This window comes from Cervus elaphus, chromosome 5 (genome assembly GCF_910594005.1).
Source record: "Cervus elaphus chromosome 5, mCerEla1.1, whole genome shotgun sequence".
Classification (NCBI taxonomy): Eukaryota; Metazoa; Chordata; class Mammalia; order Artiodactyla; family Cervidae; genus Cervus; species Cervus elaphus.
In genome coordinates this window covers 118,982,929-119,008,769 of record NC_057819.1, presented here as the reverse complement: position 1 = coordinate 119,008,769, position 25,841 = coordinate 118,982,929, and the positions used below count along the sequence as shown (strand labels likewise).

The 25,841-nt window shown below is 39.2% G+C and overlaps 1 protein-coding gene across 1 annotated transcript in view; it reads right to left on the bottom strand.

The window, feature by feature from the left end:
• Nucleotides 1-786: 786 nt before the first annotated feature.
• EFCAB3 (EF-hand calcium binding domain 3) overlaps nucleotides 787-25,841 on the bottom strand; it is a 146,244-nt gene continuing 121,189 nt past the window's right edge. The window contains exons 38-45 of the mRNA XM_043904952.1: nucleotides 24,952-25,028; nucleotides 21,422-21,565; nucleotides 19,714-19,785; nucleotides 18,192-18,312; nucleotides 11,605-11,798; nucleotides 11,067-11,251; nucleotides 7,462-7,584; nucleotides 787-1,258 (exon numbers count right to left, since the gene is read on the bottom strand). Coding sequence (XP_043760887.1) covers nucleotides 932-1,258; nucleotides 7,462-7,584; nucleotides 11,067-11,251; nucleotides 11,605-11,798; nucleotides 18,192-18,312; nucleotides 19,714-19,785; nucleotides 21,422-21,565; nucleotides 24,952-25,028 — 1,243 coding nt within the window. The 3' untranslated portion in view covers nucleotides 787-931. The remainder of the gene's footprint in view (nucleotides 1,259-7,461; nucleotides 7,585-11,066; nucleotides 11,252-11,604; nucleotides 11,799-18,191; nucleotides 18,313-19,713; nucleotides 19,786-21,421; nucleotides 21,566-24,951; nucleotides 25,029-25,841) is intronic.

Genomic DNA, 25,841 nt, shown 5'->3' with positions numbered 1-25,841 from the left:
ATACCAAAAAAAAAACCCCCAAAAAACTCTTGTCAAACTGTAAGTTTTGTTTTTTGCATAGATAATGTTATTTATTTTTGTCCCAATCATAAGAATTATAAAAAGTCGCAAATATTTTAGACAGTTTTGAATATTCAAGGTAACAAAAAATTACTTCAGGCTTATTTCTTGAACAGTTTTGGGAGCCTTTGCTGTCTTCATTACTTTTTCCTGGCCATGTTATAATTTTACATTATAAGCCACTGTCTCCATCAGTGTGGAACATGTATTTTCCTTTTTCTAAAAGAGAAAAAGTAATGGATTATATACACTTAAATATGTTAAAATAATAAATGTTATGGTATTTACATTTTTCCACAATAAAAAATTGCAACACCTCACCAAGAAAGAGGGCATGAGATCAGCTGTTTTTCAGAGTAATCCAGGGGATCAGGATTAGGATCTTTAGGAAAACTCAGATCTAATCAACGTTCCCTAGGGGATTGCAAAATTATTCCCTGAAACTGAAAGGTCATTGTCATCTGCTGCTTCTGGCCTCTTTCACAAACAAACAAACAAAAAGAATGCCACTTAAGTTACATAAACTCAGATGCTTATTGCTGAGAGGGCTGTTAGGAGGTCAGAGGGCAGCCCTGTGTTAAGTACCATCTTTGCTTTTATCCTTCCTGCTGAGGCTCAGGCAGCTTTGAGGTGCCCCAGGTGGGGGCAGCAGAGTGCAGCTGGTTGCTAGAGAAATCACCCCGAGGCATCTATTTACCAGTTAAGAATTAGGAAAGGAAACTGTACTATGACTTAAAACTTTTTTACTGGTCAGAATTCAAAAGATGTCAACATTTCCAGCTGCTAAGGATGTATTAGGCAAAAGCAAGAATAATTTTGATTATCTATGAAAAAGTAGTTTGCGATGAGCTGTTCAGAAAACGTAGAAATTTCATTGTCGAAAGCCCTTGAAGCCTTTCCGTTTTCTTTTTCTTCCTGTGTCTGTGTCACATTCACTGATATCTGGAGAGGACGAGAATACAGAGTTGTGGAAGGCATTTCTGTTCATGTGGGCATCGTATAACTTTAGGTCCTTCGGGGAAAGTAATTCTTGGCAGACATTCCAGGACCATGTATAAGTAGAAAAGGTGTCATAAAAGGACTCGTTTTTACTCTCTATTCCAATCAAATCTCCTCGAATTTTCCGCCAGAGGTTTAGCATTTGTTTCCGGTGCTCAAGGGCAATTCCCAAGTTATAGGTGTCTGTAGCTCTCTTTACCTGCAGTGAGAGAGAAGTAGTTTATAGTAGTTACCTCAAAATATCTTTGGTTTCTGGACCACAATTCTAGATACCCCAAAGGTTATTTTTTCAATGTTACTTGCAAGTCACTGAATTTATATATTAGGTATTGCCTCTTGAGGACACATGAGTTAGGAGTTGATGGACAATGAAAATGTATTACTTAGGAGTAGTGAGATATTAAGTACTTTTATAAGAATTTAAAAACACGGTAGACTAAAACAAGGAGGAAATGTGGGATGGAGATGGGCTCTTAGTACAACAGAAGTGACAAGGATGGCACTCTGTCCAGCCTAGGGCAGGGAAGGAGAAGATGCTGCGCTAAGGAGGTCCACAAGAAAAATGAAATGAAAATAGTCGTGTTCGACTCTTTGAGACCCCATGGACTGTAGCCCTCCAGGCTCCTCTGTCCATGGAATTCTCCAGGCCAGAATACTAGAGTGGGTACCTGTTCCTTCTCTAGGAGACCTCCCCAGCCCAGGGATCGAACCCAGGTCTCCAGCATTGCAGGCAGATTCTTTACTCTCTGATCCACCAGGGAAGCCCGGAGGCCCACAGGGATTTGATTAAATCTAGGGAGTAGGTGGCCATGGGAAACTATTCCAGGGAGAGGAGATAGCATAACAAATGCTCCAAGGCAATTCATCCCAGAGCTGGTAGGGGAGTCCAGGCCCTAGGGTATCACTAAGAGTTAACTTTGAGGAGAGGCAAGTCAGGTGTTGTTGCTGTAATCAAGCCCTAAGACTTGTTCTCAGTGAGGTTGGCGAGAGCCCTTTTGTCAGGGAAAGTCATGTTGTAGTGAGACACTTTTCTGTGGGAAGTGCAATGGGACCCTCAGTTGGGTGGAGCAGAAAATACAGTTGAAATACGCTGCCATTGCCTAGAGGGAAGCATTCATTTCTTAAGCAGGACAGTGACAGGTTGGATCTTCTTAGGACCCATTCTCCACAGCAGCTGTGTGGAGAACGGGTGGAGCTGTGAGGAAGGGAGGGCAGGTTGGAAGTTGTTGTCCAGGTAAAGCCAGGGCTTCAGTTTAGGCAATAGCAATACGATGGAATGAAGGGGACAGATTTGAAAAATCTTTGGGAGAATGGGAGTAGCCAGATTTGGTGATTAGCAGATGTGGGGAGTGAGGAAAAAACATAACTTAAGGATGTTTGCCAAATTCAGACTTAAATTGAAGAAAGTGGGGAAAACCACTACACCATTCAGGTATGACCTAAATCAAATCCCTTATGACTATACAGTGGAAGTGAGAAATAGATTTAAGGGACTGGATCTGATAAACAGAGTGCCTGATGAACTATGGATGGAGGTTCATGACATTGTACAGGAGACAGGAATCAAGACCATCCCCATGGAAAAGAAATGTCAAAAAGCATATGGCTATCTGAGGAGGCCTTAAAAAATAGCTGTGAAAAGAAGAGAAGTAAAAAGCAAAGGCGAAAAGGAAAGATATACCCATTTGAATGCAGAGTTTCAAAGAATAGCAAGGAGATATAAGAAAGCCTTCCTCAGTGATCAATGCAAAGAAATAGAGGAAAACAATAGAATGGGAAAGACTAGAGATCTCTTCAAGAAAATTAGATTTACCAAGGGAACATTTCATGCAAAGATGGGCTCAATAAAGGACAGAAATGGTATGGACCTAACAGAAGCAGAAGATATTAAGAAGAGGTGGTACACAGAAGAATTGTACAAAAAAGATCTTCATGACCCAGATAATCACAATTGTGTGATTACTCACCTAGAGCCAGACATCCTGGAATGTGAAGTCAAGTGGGCCTTAGGAAGCATCACTACGAACAAAGTTAGTGGAGGGGATGGAATTCCAGTTGAGCTATTTCAAATGCTAAAAGATGATGCGGTGAAAGTGCTGCACTCAACATGTCAGCAAATTTGGAAAACTCAGCAGTGGCCACAGGACTGGAAAAGGTCAGTTTTCATTCCAATCCCAAAGAAAGGCAATGCCAAAGGATGTTCATACTACTGCACAGTTGTACTTACCTCACACGCTAGTAAAGTAATGCTCAAAATTCTCCAAGCCAGGCTTCAGCAATATGTGAACCATGAACTTCCAGGTGTGCAAGCTGGTTTTAGAAAAGGCAGAGGAACCAGAGATCAAATCACCAACATCCACTGGATCATCAAAAAACAACAGAGTTCCAAAAAAAATCTATTTCTGCTTTATCATCTATGCCAAAGCCTTTGACTGTGTGGATCACAATAAACTGTGGAAAATTCTGTAAGAGATGGAAATACCAGACCACCTGACCTGCCTCTTGAGAAGCCTGTATGCAGGTCAGGAGGAAACAGTTAGAACTGGACATGGAACAACAGACTGGTTCCAAATTGGAAAAGGAATAAGTCAAGGATGTATAATGTCACCCTGCTTATTTAACTTATATGCAGAGTACATCATGAGAAACGCTGGGCTGGATGAAGCACAAGCTGGAATCAAGATTGCTGGGAGAAATATAAATAACCTCAGATATGCAGATGACACCACCCTTATGGCAGAAAGTGAAGAACTAAAGAGCCTCTTGATGAAAGTGAAAGAAGAGAGTGAAAACTTGGCTTAAAGCTCAACATTCAGAAAGCTAAGATCATGTCATCTGGTCCCATCACTTCATGGCAAATAGATGGGGAAACAGTGGAAACAGTGGCTGACTTTATTTTTTTTGGGCTCCAAAATCACTGCAGATGGTGATTGCAGCCATGAAATTAAAAGATGCTTACTCCTTGGAAGGAAAGTTATGAGCAACCTAGACAGCATATTAGAAAGCAAAGACATTACTTTGCCAACAAAGGTCTGTCTAGTCAAGGCTATGGTTTATTCCAGTAGTCATGTATGGATGTGAGAGTTGGACCATAAAGAAAGCTGAGCACTGAAGAATTGATGCTTTTGAACTGTGGTGTTGGAGAAGACTCTTGAGAGTCCCTTGGACTGCAATGAGATCCAACCAGTCCATCCTAAAGGAGATCAGTCCTGGGTGTTCATTGGAAGGACTGATGTTGAAGCTGAAACTCCAGTACTTTGGCCACCTGATGCGAAGAGCTGACTCATTTGAAAAGACCCTGATGCTGGGAAAGATTGAAGGCAAGAGGAGAAGGGGACGACAGAGGATGAGATGGCTGGATGGCATCACCGACTCAATGGACATGAGTTTGGGTAAACTCTGGGAGCTGGTAATGGACAGCTAGGCCTGGTGTTCTGTGGTTCATGGGGTTGCAAAGAGTCGGGCATGACTGAGCAACTGTACTGAACTGAAGGATGGCTCCTGGCCTCAAGTCTCAGTGTCTAGGGAGATGGTAGTATGGAATCCTCAAGGAAGAGCCAGTTTGATGTATAAGATGAGTTTGCTTTTGGATGTGTCCAGCTTGATATGCTCTGAGACAGCAGGGTAAACATGCTCAGCAGGTAATCAGTGAGTTGAGGCAGTACTGGAAAGACGTCTAGGCCAGTGACAGTTAAGACTGATCAGGTGTTTAGGTGGCAGCTGAAATAAGGAGAATCAGAGTGTAGAAAGATTGAGGGTAGGAACGGTGTTTTTTTATTCTGTGGTATCTCCTAATCTCAGAACCTTGTTAACACTGGATAAATATTTACTGAACAAATGAATGTGTATAATAAGAGCAGTAAGATGAGACTAGAAAACTAGGAAATATCAAGACTTAAGGAACTTAAATGTCCACTGACAGATGAATGGATAAAGAAGATATGGGTTTATATATATACAGTGGAATACTACTCAACCATAGAAAAGAATGAAATAAGGGCATTTCCAGCAACATGGATGAACCTAGAGATTATCATACTGAGTGAAGTAAGTCAGACAGAGAAAGACAAATATTATATGATATCACTTATATGTGGAATCTAAAAAGATGATATGAATTAACTTACTTACAAAATAGGAATAGGCTCACAGACATAGAAAACAAACTTATGGTTACCAAAGTTTGAAGGGGGAAAGGAGGGAGGGGTAAATTAGGAATTTGGGATTAACAGATACACACTACTTGATAACACCAAGGTCCCAGGTTCATTCCCCTTACAGGCCACAGGAGCAATCCTTTTTTGGGCTTCCCTTGTAGCTCAGTCGGTAAAGAATCTGCCTGCAGTGCAGGAGACCCAGGTTCAATCCCTGGATTGGGAAGATCCCCTGGAGAAGGAAATGGCAACCCACTCCAGTATCCTTGCCTGGAAAATCTCATGGACAGAGGAGCCTGGTGGGCTGCAGTCCATAGGGTTGCAAAGAGTTGGGCAAAACTGAGCAACTAACACTTACTTACTTATGATTTTAAGGACTTCCCTGGTGGCTCAGACGGTAAAGTGTCTGTCTACAATGCAGGAGACCTGGGTTCGATCCCTGGGTAGGGAAGATTCCTGGAGAAGGAAATGGCAACCCACTCCAGTACTCTTGCCTAGAATATCCCATGGACGGAGGAGCCTGGTGCAGGCTACCGTCCATGGGGTCACAGAGTCGGACATGACTGAGTGACTTCACATATGTAAAATAGGTAAAAAATAAGGACCTGTTTTATAGCACAGGGAACTATAATCAATATCTTATAATAACCTATAATGGAAAAGAATCTGAAAAAGAATATATTTATATGTGTATGTATAACTGAATCACTTTGATGTATACCTCAAACACTGTAAATCAACTGTACTTCACTATAGAATAAAAGGGTGAACCTCAGGAAAAAGAAGAGAGAGGAGAGACACAGAGATACACAAAGAATTGAAGATGCAGTATTGTAAAGGCTAAGAAAGTGAAAGTGTTAGTTGCTGAGTTGTGTCTGACTCTCTGCAACCTCTTGGACTGTAGCCCACCAAGCTTCTCTGTCCATGGAACTCTCCAGGCAAGAATACTAGGAATGGGTAGCCATTTCCTTCTCCCAGTTCTTTACCATCTGAGCCACCAGCGAAGCCCCATCGTAAAGGCTAAGGAAGTAGAATGTGTCTCGGAGAGCTTGACCATTAGTGTCAAATGCGGAAGGGAGCTGGCATAAAATGAATACACCACAGTTTCTTTCTGGGAGACAAAAGTTGCTAAGAAGTGAGGGCACAAAAGCAGACAGGCAGCACAGAGTTGTGGTTAAAGTGTGGATTCTTCAGAATCCAAGTTACCCATGCTTTTAATTCTGGTTCTATTGCTTTCTAGCTGTGTGCCTTTGGGCAAATCATGTAACCTCTCTGTGCATATTGGTAAAATGACAAGGAGTAACAGTGCCTAACTCAAAGGTTTGTTGTGGTAAGTAAATTAATTAGAACCTATAAAATACTTGTAGAGTATTACAGAGCACACTGCCTGGCACCTAGGAAGCATAATTAAACTACTATTACTATTATTCTTTTAGCTGCCATAATAAAGATGCAGTCAATCATCACAATTCCCTCCCTGAGTACACCCCTCACTGTGACTGCTGGTTTACTACCTTAACTAGTTGCTATCTCCAGTATGAAACAAATGAATGCCCCAGAAATGATGATGGGTTCAGCTCCAAAGGTGATCATTGTTTAGTTGCTCAGTCGTGTCTGACTCTTTTGTGGACCCCATGCACTGTAGCCCACCAGGACCCTCTGTCCGTGGGATTTCCCAGACAAGAACACTGGAGTGGGTTGCCATTTCCTTTTCCAGGGGATCTTCCTGACCCAGGGATCAAACCCATGACTCCACATTGTGAGGTGGATTCTTCTTCCCACACTGAACCGTGTGGGAAGCCCCCAGAGATGATTAGCAGGATGAATTATACAAGTTAACATTTGAACCTATTTGGTTACAGAGCAAGAAATATCATTACAATGGATGAAAATGAGAAATGATCTGGTCTTAAAGACAGAGAACAGAAAAAAAAAAAATCTTGGTTTTATGGTTGTAGTGTGTATGTGCTCAGTCATGTCCAACCCACTGCAACCCCATGTCCATGGGCCCATGCCCACTGCCAGGCCCCTCTGTCTATGAGATTTTCTAGGCAAGAATACTGGAATGGGTTGCCATCTCTTCCTCCAGGGGAATCTTCTTGACCCAAGGATAAAACTGGTGTCTCCTGTGTTTCCTGTATTGCAGGCAGATTCTTTACCGCTGAGCCACCAGGGAAGTTCTATGGTTGTAGTAATGAAGTGGAAAACATTTTGGTCAATGGGAAGGCATTAAACAGTGGATACTCACATGTGGTTTAATAGCAGCTGCATCAGCCACTGTCCAGTTCTGCTTTTTCTTGAGTATTTGATCAATGGTGAGGATATCACTTGGGTAGCCTGAGGTAGGGTCAACAGGTTTTATATTTGCTGCCTTTATAAACATTTAAAAAAGAAGGTTAGTAACATATTTTAGTTGAATTGTATAACAAAGACAAAATACACAGAGATATACTGTATTATGAAAGGGTGTGTATATGATTTATAAGATTATTTCTACACCACTTGTCGATTGTTTCAGGGCACCTGGTATAGTGCCATGTGTAAATGGGCATCGAGCAGACTCTTTCTTAACAGTGAAGCCTAGTCATAAGGCAAGTATAGACCAGAGGATGGTTTATGTTTGGGATGGATGTAGGGAGTAGGGAGGCACCAACTCCATCCTCACTCAAACTTCCAAAGCACTGAAAATGACTGTGCCCTCCACAGAGCACGACCTGTCCTACTTCCAAAATTCTCACAGGGAACCAGCCATCTGTTTTACCCTGTTCCTGGGCTGCTGAACAGTGTTGATGGAAATCATACAAATATGAAGATTGCTTTCTTTGAAAATGTGTATGACCCAGGCTCATCCAGGTCCTCAGTACTGCCTGACATTACTTTTCTTCATTTGCAGCTCTTACAGAGGCTGCTAGAAAACCAAACCTTTAAACTCCCTTAGCTAATGATCTTGTCTTTTCAAGTCTATCTAACATGAATTCTTTTTGCTCTTCTTTCCACCTTAGGATTTCTCCATCCTTTCACTCATTTCTTCCTCCTTCCCTCTTATATGTGAGAGTTTTTCCTAATTTTCAAGGTCTCTTTGTGTATATTTATTTATTTACCTCCCTCCAATTTACTTCTTTCCAGCGCTGGTTTCCTGGGTGTATGACCTGTGTAATTACACAGGGCCTTGTATTTAGAAGGGCCCTGAGTTTGGTTTAATGTTTTACGTTGCTGTTTTTAAATTTTTAACTATTTTTGGACAAGGAGCCCTACATTTTCATTTTGCACTGGGCCTAGCCAGTCATGTAGCCAGTCTTGCCTCTCTTCTACATCTTCAAACATCTTCAGTTTCTCTTTAAGCAGTGGTTTTCAGCTTTGGCTGCATAGTGGAACTTTAAAAAATCCTGAGGCCAGGGCCTCATTCCCAGAGATCTGATTTAACTAGACTGAGTTGTGACCAGGGCAGCAGGACTGTAAAATCTCTCCCTGGGGGTTCTGTTGTGCAACCAAGATTGAGAACCAGAGTTCTAAGGGTTCTTCCTCCTGGCTACAAAAGTGCTCATCTCTTACATCCTGAAACAGATTTTTATAGACTCTGATTCTCCATCAAGCTATAGTTTCATGTTTCTCTTCCTGTTACAAAAACAGTTAAATTTTTTTTTTTTTTTTAAAAAAGAACAGTTAAATTTTTGTAAGAGGATTTGATCCCCCCCCCTCCCCACTGCTCCTTTGCATTATCAGTTTCTGAAGAGGCATGATAAAAATCTTCCACTGTGATTGTGGATTTGCTTATTCATTTAATATTTATTTTTACCATGTATAATGCCTTAAAAAGTCTAAAGCTAATCCTTATTATTCTGTTAAATACCACCTTATCTGTCAACTTGTTAGGTACATACAGATTCAGAATAGTTTTATCTTCCTGATGATCAAAAAAAATTTTAATTGAAGTATAGTTGACTTTCTATATTAGTTTCAAAGGTACAAACAGTAATTAAACATTTAATAGATTATACCTCATACAAAGTTATCATAAAGTATTAGCTATACTCCCTGGATTGTACACTACATCCTTGTAACTTATTTTATATCTAGTGGTTTGTACCTCTTAATCTCCTTTACCTATTTTGCTCCTGTCCTCATCCTTCTCGCTCCTGGTAAACTGTTTTCTGTATCTGTGAATTTATGTCTTATTTTTAAGATTCTAAGATTTTAAGATAAATAGCATATTTATCTTTATATTTTCCTTAAATTTTCTCCCCCCCCAACATATGGATAACAGCTTATTTTGATTTGTATTTGCCTGATATATCTTCTTCTGTCCCTTTTTTTTTCAAGTTTCTGTGTCATAATTTAGGTAAAATGATATATATCTTAAAACTACTTAAAAAAATCAGCACCCTTTTACACTTGAAAACAATTCTTTCTTCCTTCCTTCCTCCCTTCCCCTTATTATTTTTTTTAAACTGGTGTCTTTAATCGTTTCTTATGTTACTGACATATTTGGATTTTTATGCCTATTTTGTTTCGTACTTTCTATTTTCCCATGTTCTCTCTTTTTTCTTAATTTTTTTTTATTCCTCTATGGTTTGGCAATATTCATTTTAGTTTTTACTGATTATCTTCACATTTTTAACATTTACAATTAATGCAACAAATTATAGATTTAATCAATATCATAAGCCTCTCCCCAAACAATAAGAACTTAGCTTCCATTCTGAGCACCACCCTCCTCACCTTCCATGTTAGCATGGTGTAGTACTTTAGTTCTTATTGTCTGATACTCTCCAAACCAGTACTTCTTTTATTTCAGTGTATAAATGTTTAATTCTAATTGCTTCTTTGCGTTTTCATTTTCCCAGGTATATGTAAAATTTAATAAAATATGTATGCTTTTCTCTCTTTTATCTCTCTTATGTCTTATGTCCCAGGTGTTTTCCAGCTTTTTGGTCTTGGGCAATCTAATATGGAGAGATAACATCTCAGGATAGTTTTAATTTGGATCTTTTACGAAGAGTGAGACTGAATACCTTTTTATATTTCTAAGAACTGTCTGCTCATATCTTTTGCTCATTTTTATATAGGTTAGTTTTTTCTAATCACTTTGAAGCTCTCTGATGTATTAGAAAAGTTAGCTCTTTGTATTATGAGTTGCAAATGTGACTTTTCTTGCCATGAAGAATTTTTTAATTATTTTTTATTTTTTGACTGTGCCACATACATGCAGAATCTTAGTTTCCCAACCAGGGATCGAACCCATGACCTTTGCAGCAGAAGCATGTTGTATTAACCACTGGACTGCTAGGGAAGTCCCTGAAACTTGAAAGTTTCATTCCTTGTTTTTTTTTTTTTAATTTTTAATTTTTTTTTTCATTCCTTGGTTTATAATCAACATTTATAGTACATTAGATTGGGTGTTATAATAGATTAGAATTATAGTATTATACATTTTTTCAGCAATTTTAATGATTTGTTTAAATTAAATGAAATATTTATTGTTGTTGTTTAGTTGCTAAGTCATGTCCAACTCTTGTGATCCCATAGACTATAGCCTGCCAGCCTCCACTGTCCATGGGATTTCCCAGGCAAGAATACTGGAGTGGGTTGCCATTTCCTTTTACAGGGGATCTTCCTGACCCAGGGATCAAACATGTATCTTCTGCATTGGCAGGTGGATTCTTTACCACTGAGCTATGAGGGAAGCCTTGAAATATTTATACCTGGACTTTAAATTTAGGAACATGGCTATGGAGTCTGGTTTGAAATATCATAACTGAAAATATTTGTCATTAATAAGCACATTACTAGTTCTGTTAAGTTACAACTTAAAAACCTAAATATTGAACTGATATGACATAATCCAAATCTCACCTGTGTTTTCCAGTCTTTTTTATGGAAAAAATAGTTCTCAAAGAAATTCAGAGGCTCTTTTCTCTTCAGCATTTCTAACTTCTGTATGTCTTTGAATGGCTTTCCCATTACCACTCCATCCACATTAGGAAACAGTGGAAAGATGGGTATTTTTGAGTATGGGCTATCTGAAGGAGGATTGCATTCTGAAAAGTTAAAAACTGGTATCACGAAAAATGTAAGAAGAAATTCCCATAGAAGACATAAATGTGGTGCCTAATTTGCTCTTTGCTTATTCATCTCCTCAGTGGCCCTGCCACCCCTTCTTCATTCTCCTGCTCCCACCACCCCACCCATCCACAGACTTTCAGCTTCATCCAGGTGTCTAGGGATTCAGGTAAAATGTACATTTGTTTCAGACGATATCTGTGTGACAGACCAGTCACTCAGAATAGGCTGTGGCCCTACTCTTAAAGCACTTGGCATCTAGTATTTATTTCTGACCAGTAATATGTATATTAACTTTTACAACAGTGGGGAGAGGACAAATGACCCTTACTTTTGAGCTCATCAAGAAATTTAAATAAATCCTTTTCTTTCATTATTGCAATCCGAGCAGCATTAGCGAAGGCAGCGGTGCTTGAGCTTGGAGGTATGCATATGTCTGGCTTAAATCTCCTTTTTCCATAACCCATAGTATCGGGGCTCCACACCATTCCTGAGGTGGTTTCCCTGAATTTTCTTCGGAAATAGCTAGGAAAAAAAGGTAATTCAGAGATGGTTAAAAAGTGCCCGACTGTTGGACAGAAAGAAAAAGAAGTCAATTTTCAAGTTATATATGCTGAATATGTTTGAGTTTAATTTGTATAGTCATTTAATATTATTTATGTGACATTTATAGAATATCTACAGACATTTTCCACAGACCATTTGATGACTTTATTCAGGCAGTTTCTGGGCTCTGGCTTCCTTCCTCCACTCCAGGACTTCCCAGTCTTGTCTAGAAAAACACCTAGCAGTTTTGATCTCTGACAAACCCTTAAGTGGTATCAACTTGACTATAAACATTAGTCGTGTCTACTATTATATTATTTTGTGGTTTGTTTTTTAAAATTGAGGTGCCGCTTCTGTACAATATCATATGCTACAGGTATATAATATAGTAATTTTATGTTGGGTTTTAAAATGCAGCATTTTTTAAATTAAAAGAAATTCTCATTGCAGAAAATCTGGAAGAGTTAGAAAAGTATAAAGAAAATGTTACCAGTAATCTTATTATCCACAGATGTCCAGAGTAAGTCACTACTGTAATTCTTTACAATCTGTGTGTGTGTGTGTGTGTGTGTGTGTGTGTGCGCGCATGTGTACGTGGACGTGCAGTCATGTGTGTGAATGTATTTAGGAGATGTTACTATGCATTTTAGGTTATAAATTCTTTATGTACCACAGGCTACATATGATAAAGGACTCTAATTCACAGTATAAACATCCCCAAAGGTATGTTTAGAATATCAGTGACAGGTCAGATTCCTTCTTGCTGCTGGGACAGAGACTCCTCTTAGCAGCTGAGGTAGGGATCTGGTCGCTCACTGCTGAGTGGAAAAACATGTTTCTCACTGCTTTGCTGCAGTGGGGCCTTCCGTACCAAAGTGGAAGGTCTCACAGTGTCCTGAGTGGAGGAGTGTTCTAGAGAACAAGATACAGGACCTTTCTTCTCACTACTTCACAGGTTTCTTTCTACTACATCATCAGGAGGCTTCACTCCTCTCTGGGATGGTGATGGGGAACCTTTCTTTTCCTCTCAGGAAGAGGGAAAGAACTCGTTCTAAATATCAGAGCTGCAGCAGTGGTTGGGTAGGAGATGTGCTGATCGTGTTCTGATTGGAGTCTGGTTTGTAATCAGATACTTCCTTCCCTAACCTTTTTTAAAAAACTGTTTGTTATAAAGGTAGTTCAAGTATGCTTACGTTAATAAGCATTTAAAATTGTAGAGGGTTTTCTATAAAGTTTAAGAAACTACTAAAAAATTTGAACTTGTTTATATAGATTTAAAATAGTGCTGTAAAACTGATGTCTAACATTAATTTGGGCTGAGTGACTTTTATTGATGATCTTTCTCAGATGTTCTCTATTTTAATGGATCTACTGAAATTAGCACTTTGTATATTACAAAATAAGTCTACATTTGCTTATCTCTTAAAACCTTTTGCTGGCCTTTCTTGGTTGATGTGCTTACTAAATAGGATCACTGAGACCAGAGACCTGGGATATGGCTCATAAGAGGAGTTCCCTGGGTATATCCAAACATTTTTGGTTAAAGCTTGTCTTGTTCCAGAGCTTTGGTTTTTGCTTTAATTTGTTGAATGCATTTTCTGTACTGGTATCTTTAATATTTTTATTTACTGATCTATATCTTAAGCATATCACAGTCTTGGTGTAAATAAAACTCTAATAGGACAATATAGAATAGGTGTGTTATCCTATTTGGTACTCCACTGTATTCAGTGTTGTCATTAAACTTACTGAGTGAACGTTAAAAAAAAAAAAATGTATTTTATATTGGAGTATAGTTGCTTAACAATGTTGTGTTAGTTACAAGTGTACCACAGAGTGGTTCAGTTATCCGTATACATGTATCTATTCTTGTTCATATTATTTACCCATTTAGGATGTTACAGAGTATTGAGCAGGGTTCCCTGTAGGTCCTTGTTGGCTACTATTTTAAACTTTTTATTTTATAGTGGGGTATAGCCGATTAATAAACAATGTTGTGATAGTTTCAGGTGAACAATGAAGGCACTCACTCATACATATACACATTTTCATGCTCCTCCAAACTCCCCCCCCCACCCCATCCAGGCTGCCATATAACATTGAACAGAGTTCTATGTGCTATACAGTAGGTCCTTGTTGGTTATCCATTTTAAATGTAGCAGTGTGTACATGTCCATCCCAAATTACCTAACTATTCCTTTTCCCTTTTCTTCCCCCCAGAAACCATAAGCTCATTCTCTAAGTTTGTGAGTCTGTTTCTGTTTTGTAAATAAGTTATTTTGTGTCATTTTAAAAATATTCCACATATAAGTGATATCATATCATATTTGTCTTTCTCTGTCTGGCTTACTTAGTATGATAATTTCCAAGTTTATCCATGTTGCTACAAACGGCATTAATTCATTCTTTTTAATGGCTGAGTAATATTCCATTGTATATATGTACCACATCTTCTTTATCCATTCATCTATCAGTGGACATTTTGGTTGCATCCAGGTATATAGTGCTGCAATGAATGTTAGATATATCCTTTCAAACCAGGTTTTTCTCTGATATATGCCCAGGAGTGGGATTTCTGGGTCATATGGTAGCTCTAGTTTTAGTTTCTTAAGGAACCTGAATATTGTTTTCCATAGTGGCTGTGACCAATTTATATTCCCACTAGCAGTTTCGTAGGGTTCTCTTTTCTCCACACCCTCTCCAGTATTTATTTTTTGTAGACTTTTTGATGATGGTCATTCTGACTGATATGAGGTGATATCTCATTGTAGTTTTGATTTGCATTTCTCTAATGATTAACAATGTTGAGCATCTTCTCATGTGCTTCTTGGCCATCTGTATGCCTTCTTTGGAGAAATTTCTATTTAGGTCTTCTGCTCATTTTTTGATTGGGTTGATTTTCTAAAATTTTATTTATTTATTCTTGGTTGTGCTGGGTCTTCATTGTTGCACAAGCTTTTCTCTAGTTGAGGAAAGCAGGGGATACTCTTGTTGTGGTACACAGGCTTCTTGTGGTGGTGGCTTCTCTTGTTGCTGAGCACAGGCTCTAGGACGAGTGGGCTTCAGTAACTGCAGCAGATGGGCTCAGTAGTTGCTGCTTCTGGGCTCCACAGCACAGGCTCAACAGTGGTGGCGCGTGGGCTTAGCTGCTCTGTGGCACATGGGATCTTCCTGGACCAGGGATCAAACCTGTGTCTCCTGCATTGGCAGGTGGTTTCTTTACCACTGAGCCACCAGGGGAGTGCAGGGTTGCTTGTTTTTTTGATGTTGAGCCACTTGTACTTCCTCTCCTCGTCTTGAATCCATCCATCCACAATGTTCTCACTTGTCTCTGAATATAGAATAATGCTTGCTTCTCTCAGTGTAATTTAATTCCTACCAGGTTCTTGACGGCTCATCTTTCTTTTCTTTCAAAGGAATCCCTACAGTCTTGATGGCTCTGGTGTGGTCCTCAAACCAGCAGCAGCACCAGCAGCACTGGGAACTTCCTAGAAATATTAATTCTTGGGCCTCACACAAACCTCCTGAATCAGAAACCCTGGAGTCCAGTGATGTGGCCTGACAATTGCTCTAGGTGATCTTGGTGCAAGCCCAAGTTTGAAAACTGCTGTTCTAGTCTACACTTTCCCTTCCCTGAAACTCTAATCTTTATCTGATAATTATATACCAGGTTATGTTTACAACTGTTTCTTTTCTTCCCTCCTTCCCTTCTTTCCTTTTTTCCTGTTTCAATCTTTCTTCACTAACACAGATTTTCCTTAACTATCTCTTGATCTTTGGATGTCTATTCATACTTAAGAGTGATGATAAATATTCTTTAAGGCCAACCGGAAGCTCTTTGGTGTGGTGGGTCTTATTGAGTAGGAAATTTACTGTCAGGTAACTGGTTGGAGCGTTGTTTCATTAAGGGTCTTTTAATTGTGGTTGTCTGGGTTTTTTCTCTCTGTGGTTGTCTAGTCAATTTCTCTGAGACGGGTCCTCTAATATTTTATCTGGTATAAAAGTCTAGCTGTTAATGAGATTTAGGGAAGGGGAAGGTGGCTGGTAGAGTCTCACCATTCAATAGGTGGACTTCTATGTAACCCTGTTTTCACTGATACCCTCATCCTCAGTTATGTCTGACCTCCCTGAGCCCAAACAATCTTTCTGGTACAACCTCTTCAGAGAGTTAACTGCCAAGCAGTCACTTGGTTGTGTGGGATAAGAGAGAGGAATCTGAGGGTCAACCTGCTTCTCAATGCTACTTTTAACTAGTATTCCTATTTTGGGCTCCCTACACTTCTGCTGCCTTTAGAGGTTCCCAGTGTCTCAGTTCCTGAGTGTTTCAATGTTCTGCACTGAGAACTGGCTTGCGTCTTGACCTTCTCTACTGAAGCCATTCAAGTTTCAGCTTCTTCTGATCTCACTAGCCTATAAACAGTCATTCATTTCCTGTCCAGCTTCCAATTATGTGGATATCATTTTTCAGCTCTTCTTCCTGTTTTTATGCCCTCTAAAATGCTTTTACTATTATTTTAGTGCAATTTCAGAAGGGAGAAAAAGTTAAAACATGCACTTATTCTAGTATATTTAACGTGACTGCTATTTTTTTTTAAAATTTATTTATTTATTTATTTTCTTTTTTTGCCATACATTGACATGAATCAGCCATGGATTTACATGTGTTCCCCATCCTGATCCCCCCTCCCACCTCCCTCTCCATCCCATCCCTCTGGGGGATGTTTTAACCCTCGAAAACTTGGCTTTCTTCCCATCATCCTTTTGGAACTGAAGTTTACTTATAATTTCTTAAACTACCAAAGCTAATTCCATCCATTCAGTCCTCATTTTACCTGGCCTCACTTTAGTATTTAATACTGGTGTAAAACCTATCCTGTTGAATTTCTCTGTTGCCTTAGTTTCTCAATTCCTTACTATCTTGATTCTCTTCTTCTTTTTTTTCAATTTGGCTGTGCTGGGTCTTAGTTGCAGCATGTGGGATCTTCGTTGCCATGTATGTGAGGATTAAAATAGATAATATGTATATTCTATGCTTATATACATAGTTGAAAGTGAAAATGTTAGTCGCATAGTCATGTCCGACTCTTGTAACTCCACGAACTATAGCCTGCCAGGCTCTTCTGTGCATGGAATTCAGGCAAGAATACTGGAGTGGGTAGCCATTGCCTTCTCCAGGGGATTTTCCCAACACAGGTATCGAACCCAGGTCTTCTGCACTGCAGTAGACTCTTTACCTTCTGAGCCACCAGGGAAGCCCATATACATGACACATAATGATAATAGTTAACATTCATTGAGGTCTTGTTTGCTAAGCACTGTACCTGCATTACCAGATGTCCTTATAATTGCCCTATAATTGTGTTATAGGTATTATTATTCTCATTCTACAGGTGAGGAAACTGAGGCTGAGAGGTTAAGAATGTGATACATTTGTGTACCAATATCAGGGATTTAACAAATGTATTTGACTTGGAATGAAGTGTAGAATGTTGTGCACCCTCTGTTCTACATCTGATCAAGATGTGGGACAGTATATAGAGATTACCTGTTGAGGAGCAGAGGATATTTTACATTGTTGGTGGTATTCTGTATTTTTAAATCTCTTTAAGTGGGATAGTAGAACGATTTGAAAGAATAATGCTTTTCAAAGTAGAATGCTTTAGAAAGACTGATAATGGCAATATTTAATTTTTGCAATACCATGATAGAACTATATTGAGGAAATGTATCTTCAGTGACATTTGCTGGAATAAACACATTTGGGTGTGAGAATGTTTCCTTATCCTATTCTAAGTCTAATTTTGGCTCTGCTCCAGTCCAAACACTACTTTAGGAGGTATGACATTGCTGTACTTTGTCGCAAAGGACTTTATCAGAGTTCCTGAGAGATCCAGTGTGAATGGAAGTATCTTATATTCAAACTCAGTTTCCAAGGTCACCCCAAATCATTCCAGAACAGTCTTATTCCTCTGCACTTTTCTAGCCTAGAGTAGGAGAAGCTGAACTTTTTTTTTGGTCATGTTGCTGGACTTGCAGGATCTCAGTTCCCTTATCAGGGATTGAACCTGGGTCACCACACTGAAAGCCTGGAATCTTAACCACCAGGCCACCAGGGAACTTCCGAAGCTGAACTTTCTGGGCTATCTTAGGCTCTCAGTGGGGTCCTAAGATGGTCTGAATCAGCCTCGCAGTTTTAGAACTAGGCAGCGCTGTGAGGTCTCATGTTGCGGCACATGAGCAGCTAGCTGCCTGTACATCTTCTCCTTGTTTTGGGGCAGAACTGTGGCGATGTTAGGATGTCAGGGAGAGGCAGTTGCCTTGCAGAATCCTCCTAAGTGTTGCTGAGGTCATTTTTGTTCCTTTGCCACCTACCTTACTATTTCCGATATTGCCTTTTTGGGTAAGGCTGAAGTCTCTATAAGCTTTGATAGGATTTCAAACAACAGGATTCCTGGGTTGCCAACTAAATCTAAACAGGTCTCCTTTTCTGGAACTATGGAGAGAAAAAAAAATTCAAAATGCCTTCTGAAAAAAAATTATCATAAAAAGTGTTAAAGTGACAGTCATTTTACTGTATATACAATATTAAAACCAAGTTAAAAACTAAAGAATTATAAACAAACATTCAAAGTCTGTTCTGTTTGGCAGGAAGGTCATTTTGATTACTGAACAGACAAAATAATCATGGGATTTAAAATGAAATACTTTTAGTTCAGTGACTTCTAGATAAATGTAGTAATACATTTAACATAAACATGAATTATGTGTTAAGGACTATTCTGTTCGTCTATGAAAAGGAACTGTTGATAAACATAACTCTGGTGTGCAGGCAAACCCTTGTTGCTATAGCAATACTTGAAACAGTAACTTCTGTTTATACTAAGACAGTTCATAGCTTATGAAAGGATGTCTTTTTTAAAACTGTATACAGTATCTGGAATTTGGAATGTATTTATCGGGAAAACATGATATGAATAAGGTCAGATTTTCCAAGGCAGCTTGTTAAACTCATAAACAAACCATTAGAGAACTAATAGCAATAATTTGAGTATATCTCCAAGTTGTTTAAACCTTATGTGAGAACATGTTCTGGAACCTCCAGCAGACTCGCCTGCTCTCACACTGAGGGCAGAGATTTATTAGGGTGATGAAGATTTTTTCAGGAATCGTGAATTATCTATACACAAATATGCATGAGAGAGACGGCATTTTTCTAAAAATATGTGAAGTGAAAGTGTTGGTCGCTTAGCCCATGGACTGTAGCCCACCAGGCTCCTTTGTCCATGGAATTCTCCAGGCAAGAATACTGGAGTGGGTTGCCATTTCCTCCTCCAGGGGGTCTTCCCAACTCAGGGATCGAACCTAGGTCTCCTGCATTGCAGGCAGATTTTTTACTGCCCAAGCCACTGGGGAAGCCCCAAACATTTAGAGTGCTATAGTATACATTTTTCTTTTGTAAGAGTAATACCTCCCAAAGTAGCACATGCATTTGGTAAAGAATTAAAGTAATATAAAGTGTTGGTTGCTCAGTCGTGTCCATCTCTGCAAGTCCACGGACTATAGTCTTTCAGGCTCCTCTGTCCTTGGAATTCTCCAGGCAAGAATGCCAGAGTGGTATATAAATATAAAAGGTGACCAAAATTTTCTACACCACTGCCTGACTGTTCTCACTGAAGTCCAAAGAGCAGTGTCTCCTGCAGAAGGACTTGATGGATTTAAGTTAAAATTCTAAAACTGTATCAATTTCCTTAGCAAAATTTGTTTTAAGAGGAGCAGTACAAAAGTAAATCACATCCCAGACTACACCTTCCTGATTGGAGGTCTAAAGGAACAATATTTAATATGTAGTGAATTGCAACTACCCCCACTGCCATCTATTCAGCAACATACTTACCCACAGCCTTAAGGAAGCGGTTCTTATCTGTTAGCACCTTTAAAAAGTCTGAGAAGTTCACCTTCCCATCCTCTGCAACAGAGACCCAAGGATCAGAACAAGGCTATATTCACCTTCCTGTTTCACATCCACCTCTATATTTTATTATTAGGCTATCCCTGAATTGTACCCCTTTCCTCTAAAATTAAAGGATAACAAGTGCTATTGGAGTGTGTTTCAATGAAAGGATAAAAATTTGGGCAGAGTTAGTGGAAACAAGTGACACTTGAATTAAATGGTGACTGACTTCCATGAAGGGTGCTGCTGATTGACTGGGACACTGGCAGGTGAGTGGGGTGGGGTGGGAAAAGGTACTGTGCTGAATACTTATTCCACACAACATACTAGCTTGGGCTACTAATCACTAGTATTCAAAGAAAACACTACTTACATGCTTTAAAAAATATCAGTAAAAGTGCTGTGGCATTTAAGATTCAATATAGGTGGCTCTAGTGATGGAAGGAAGATTTATACCATTATGATTCAAACAGAAACAAAGGGCTTGGATATCCTTGGTAATGCAGGCAGATATGGTAGAGGATTCTGGGAAGAAGAAAACTAGACCTAAATATCTTGACATAAGAGAAGTCACTTTAGGCCTAAGCCATTTTGTCATCTAAATCTGGCCACAGTGCTTGTCCTTGTAGAAGAATATGCTATATTCTAGTGAAGTGAGTGAAAGTCACTCAGTCGTGTCCGATTCTTTGCGACTCCATGGACCATTCAGTCCACGGAATTCTCCAGGCCAGAATACCAGAGTGGGTAGCCTTTCCAGTCTCCAGGGGTTCTTCCCAACCCAGGGATCGAACCCAAGTCTCCTGCATTGCAGGCAATTCTTTACCAGCTGAGTTACATAGTTAATTATTTTAAAGGAATGAAGAATGTAAGAACAAACAGGTATTACCAGGAAGTAATATATCAGTTGTAAAGACTCCCAGTTCAGTTTCTAAGGTAAAGATTAGCCCGAAGCACATTCTTGAGCTGTTTCCCAGGATCCAAACCCCCTTAAGCTCTGAACCACCAGACTACCTAGAGCCTCAGGATGGTAGATGCCGACCTTTGCTGACCATCATGACTCCCATCAACTAGAGCCTGGGCTCTATTTAACCTTTGCCCCAATTCTGTGCTGCATTCTCCTTTGCTCAAGCCCCTCAATGAATAGGTATGCAACCTTAGCTTAAAACCTCTCCAGGATTGCAGTTGGGGAGAAATTGCTTTGGGAAATATCCTCAGTGTTCTCCTTACTTATTGCAAGTAATGAATCCTCCCTTCTTCTGCTCTTAGGCTTGGTTGTGTCTTTTGGCTCAACACCCAGTAAGAGGCGAGTCCAGTTTTTGGGTAACAGTAACGGGTTATTTTTTGAAATTGTCAATGTCTTTCTGTTATTTCAAGGTACTCTCCAAAATATATATTATGACAGGTAATCTGAATTTGATATTAAATACAACAGTCACTTTTGGTTTCCACACAGGCCTTTTCAAAAACTAGCCCATTTTGTAGCTTTAATTCAACTTCATAACTTGTACACATACCTCACTGATAACTTTAAAGAGAAACACATATATGTACTTTTGGCAAATAAATGAGGCTTACTTCTCATGTTTATATAGTCTGAGAAAAAATGTATTTATAAAAATCTTTATAAAAAATGGCAAGTCAAAGTACTCACGATCAATATCAGCACATCTTAATTCATTATAGACATCGTGCTTCATTAGATTCATCCCCAACTTAGCTAAAGTGCACATCATTCCATGTAAATCAATACAGCCAGTTTTATCCTTGTTAAAGAAGTTGTAGGCATCTTGGAAAGCTGGGGAAATAGAATTAAGTTAGGACAGTTATTTAAGAATAAGCACATATTCTGATGGAATTGGGACAGACAATACTGTTGATTGGAGGTCATGTTCTGAAAACACATTTACAGAAATCTGTGTACTTAATGGGCATTTCTTATAAAGGACAGTGTCCTTCCATGAGATTTGAACTAGATTAAACTACTTGGTGGAAAAGCAAAATGTAGGCAAAAATGGCTTTTGAAAAATGTTCACACCCTAATTCCTGGAACCTGTGAATGTATTACTTTACATGACAGAAGGGATTTTGCAGATGTAATTAAGGTAGATTTTCTAGATTATCTGAATGGATCCCTTATGAAGCAAGAGAGATGTGGCAGAAGTGAGAGATTCAAAGCAGCTGGATTTGACAGGTTGTTGCTGGTTTGAAGATAGAGAGGGAAGGTGATGTGGAATTCAGGTAGACTTAAGGGACCGAGAGAGACTCCTGGGTATCAGTCAGCAAGGAAGTTGGGACCTGAGCCCTATGACTGCAAGGAACTGCATTCTGCCAAAAACCTGAACAAGCCACTATGTGGATGCTCCTCCAGAGCCTCCAGATAAAAGGCCAGGCTGGCCAACACCTTCATTTTGGCCTTGTAAGACCCCAGGGAAGAAGAACCAGGAGAGCCCATCTGACTTCTTACTTACATAGAACTGTGAGGTCTGAATGTTCTGTACAGACTCAAAGTTTTTTCAAAGAAATACTCAAGGCATTAACTGGCGTCAAAATTAGGTATACATTTTCTAAAATTAGTAAAGTGTTAGTTGTTCAGTCCTGTTTGACTCTTTGAACCCCCAGGGACTATAGCCCACCAGGCTCCTCTGTCCATGGAATTCTCCAGGCAAGAATACTGGAGATCACCAGCCCAGGTTGGATGCATGAGACAAGTGCTCAGGGCTGGTGCACTGGGAAGACCCAGAGGGATCGGATGGGGAGGGAGGCGGGAGGGGGGATCTGGATGGGGAATACATGAAAATCCATGGCTGATTCATGTCAATGTATGGCAAAAACCACTACAATATTGCAAAGTATTAGCCTCCAACTAATAAAAATAAATGAAAAAATAAGCTGGAAAAAAAAAAAAAAGAATACTGGAGGGGGTTGCCACTGCCCTCTTCAGGGTATCTTCCCAACCTAGGGATTGAACTCAGGTCTCCTGCCTTGCTGGCTGACTTTATACCATCTGAACCACCAGGAAAGCCCAAAATTAGTAAATGAAGGGGTCAATCCAGAACAAGGCAGTCTCTAAGAGGCACCAGAATAAAAGATTTCATATCGCATTCGAGTTTTAATGCCTCTATGTACAAGAGTGATTAATTCTATAGAACTTACTGCTCTATAGTTATGTGAAAAATTAACATCTTTTTCCCTTGATATAAGGCAGGCTTCTCAGGGGCTGGAACTATCTCTGACCTGTTTCTTTTTTTTCTCCCAGTATTTCTGGCATGTAGTAGGCATTCATGAAGCTTAATCAGCAAATACTTACTACATGCCTTCTATGTGCCAGGTGCTGCTCTAAGTGCCTAGGATACGTTAGTGCACTAAACAAAGATTCTGCCTTTATACAAATGTAATAAATAGGTAAGTTAGAGAGCATGTTAGAAGGTGGTAAGTGCTATGGAAAAGAAAAAGTAACACAGGGTTGGGGGTTTGGGATTTCTAGGGATTGAAGGATAGGTTGCTTGTATTAAAAGGTAAGATTTGAGCAAAGACTTGAAAGGTGAGAAAGTGGGTATCTGGAGGAAGGGAAGAGAGGGCTAGGCAGAGGGAAGAGCTGGAGCAAAGATCCTAGGGGAATGGGCCCAGCACATTCCAGGAATAGCAAGGATGCTAGCGTGGCTGGAGCAGAGTGAGCTAGAGGAAAGGAGTAGGAGAGGTCAGAGAGGTGATGTTATGTGGGGTTAGGTTTCAAAATTTATTTTTGATTTTATTTCAGATTGGTTTTAGATGTAGTTGCAAAGAGAGCACAGAGAGTTCCTGTAGATTCCTGTATCATTAACATCTAACATTACTATAGTACATTTGTCACATCACGAAGCCAACATTGGTGTAGTACTAGTAACTAAACTGCACACGTTATTTGGATTTTACTGGTTCTTCCCTCCACTCTTTTCCTGTTCCAGGATCCTGTCCACATTACATTATTACATTTAGTTGTCATGTTTTTTTTTGCCTCTTCTCTCTAACAGTTTATCAGTCTTTCCTTTTTTTTTTTTTTTTTTGCTGACACTCTTGCCAGTTTTGAGGAGTGTTATTCAGGTGTTTTGTGGAAGTTCTTCAATTTGGATTTTTCTGCTGTTTTTCTCATGGTTAGCCTGAGATTATGGGTTTGGGGAAGGAAAACCACAGAAGTGAAGTGGTGTTCTCATCATTATGTCAAGGCTATCAACATGATTTATCACTGATGAGGTAATGTTTGTCAGATTTTTCCAGTGTAAATTACTTTCCCTTCTTTTTCATATTCTACTCTTTGGAAGGAAGTCACTAAGGGTAGTCCAGGTTAAAGGGATAGAGGGCCCAGGGGAATAGGGAATTAAGCTCCACCTCCTGGAAGAGGTAGTATCTATTAATACATTATTTGGATTTCTTTTGTAAGAGAGATTGGTATCTTCTTGATTTAAAAAAACTCAATCATTTATTTTGTCATTAGGGACATCAATTTTTCTTTATGCTTTAAGTTATAATCCAATAGTAGTCATTTTTATTGTTCAAATTGTTCCAGCTCTGGCTGCTGTGAGCTCTTTAAGGTTGGCTTCTGTATCCCTTTGACATGCTCCTGTTCTTTTGTATTTTGAGCATCTCCTAACTTTCTGGCACTGCAAGATATTCCATGTTCATCTTGTATATTCTCCATCCAAGCCCTTGAATCAGCCACTTGTCCAAGGAACTCTGGTTCTTTGACAGAAGACTGACACTGGAAATCAAGATCTGGGTGCTAGGTATGCTTGTGGCTTCGAGGATGTCAGTGCTTCTGCCTTCTCAGCAAACAGAGCTAGCAAGTATACGCACATATACTAACCCATGTACATACACATATCTCTATTTCTTGATCTATCCATCTGCATCCATATTAAGCTAAACATGAGTTTATACTGACATCTAAGTCTAATCCAGTTCCACTGTTTCACTTTAGCCTTCTCCCCTTGTTTATCTGAAACCTCTCACTCCAACAGAGAGAAACTTGGATCCCACAGTCTACCATTCAGTCACTTACATATTCAACCTATGTATAGATGTACAATAGTTTTAGAATTGCTCATATATACCCCTATGAAACAACTTGTTTCACAGTTGTTTATACTAATTAGATGTTTATACTAATTAGTTGATTCATACTAATTAGAGCATGGTTCTCATTACCTCGCATTTGTGAAGGGCTCAACTTCCTTTCTTTGTGCTGTAATTGACATGGCAGAAGTCCTGGTAAATCTTTATCCCTGAGAAAAGAGATGTGTATTGAAACCAGCAAATATTAGTTTCATTCATCAGTTTTTGCTGACTGGAGTGCCTGTAAGTATCAAAATATATCAAGTCATACTACCTAAGGGCCCTGTTACTGTCAATTGCCAATAGCTACAGGATGGGCAGTGATACTGGCCATGGAGGTCCTCTTCTGTCCTAAATTTGCCCATCACCCTAACCCCTTAAAATTTTTGATTTCTTCCATTTTACAAGAGGAAACTGAGGCTCAGAGGGATTAAATAACTTGTCCTGAGTCAGAAAGATAATAAATGGAAGCCCTGGGATTAAAATCCAGGTTTATTTGACTCCAGTGCTGAAGAATATAAGCCTTACATGATTCCTATTGTTAGAAATAGAAGTTGTTTCAAATTTTTAATGTTTAAATAATCTTATTTATGATGAATATACTTATAGCAAAACTTTTGCCTTCATGTTTATTTTACAACTTTGCCAAACTGTATTTTTACCAGCACATGGGGAGATAGCAGTAGGTTGATTTCTGCCAATCTCCCACCTCCCCCTGCTGCTCAGTGTCTCATGCCAACTGGATCTATCTATTAACGTCTCTCATCAAGAGAGAACAGTTATGAAAAGTTTGGAACCCTGGATGACCTGTTGTTTCCTCAGAAAATAAGATCTGAAAAAAAGGAGAAGATTAATACTTTAGGGATATTTTATAAATATCTGCAGTGATGTATTATTATTTTAGGAACATAGAAATGTATTATGCAAAATTGGATTACTAATATTATGGTCATTTAATAATAAATTTATAATAATTTTATGTA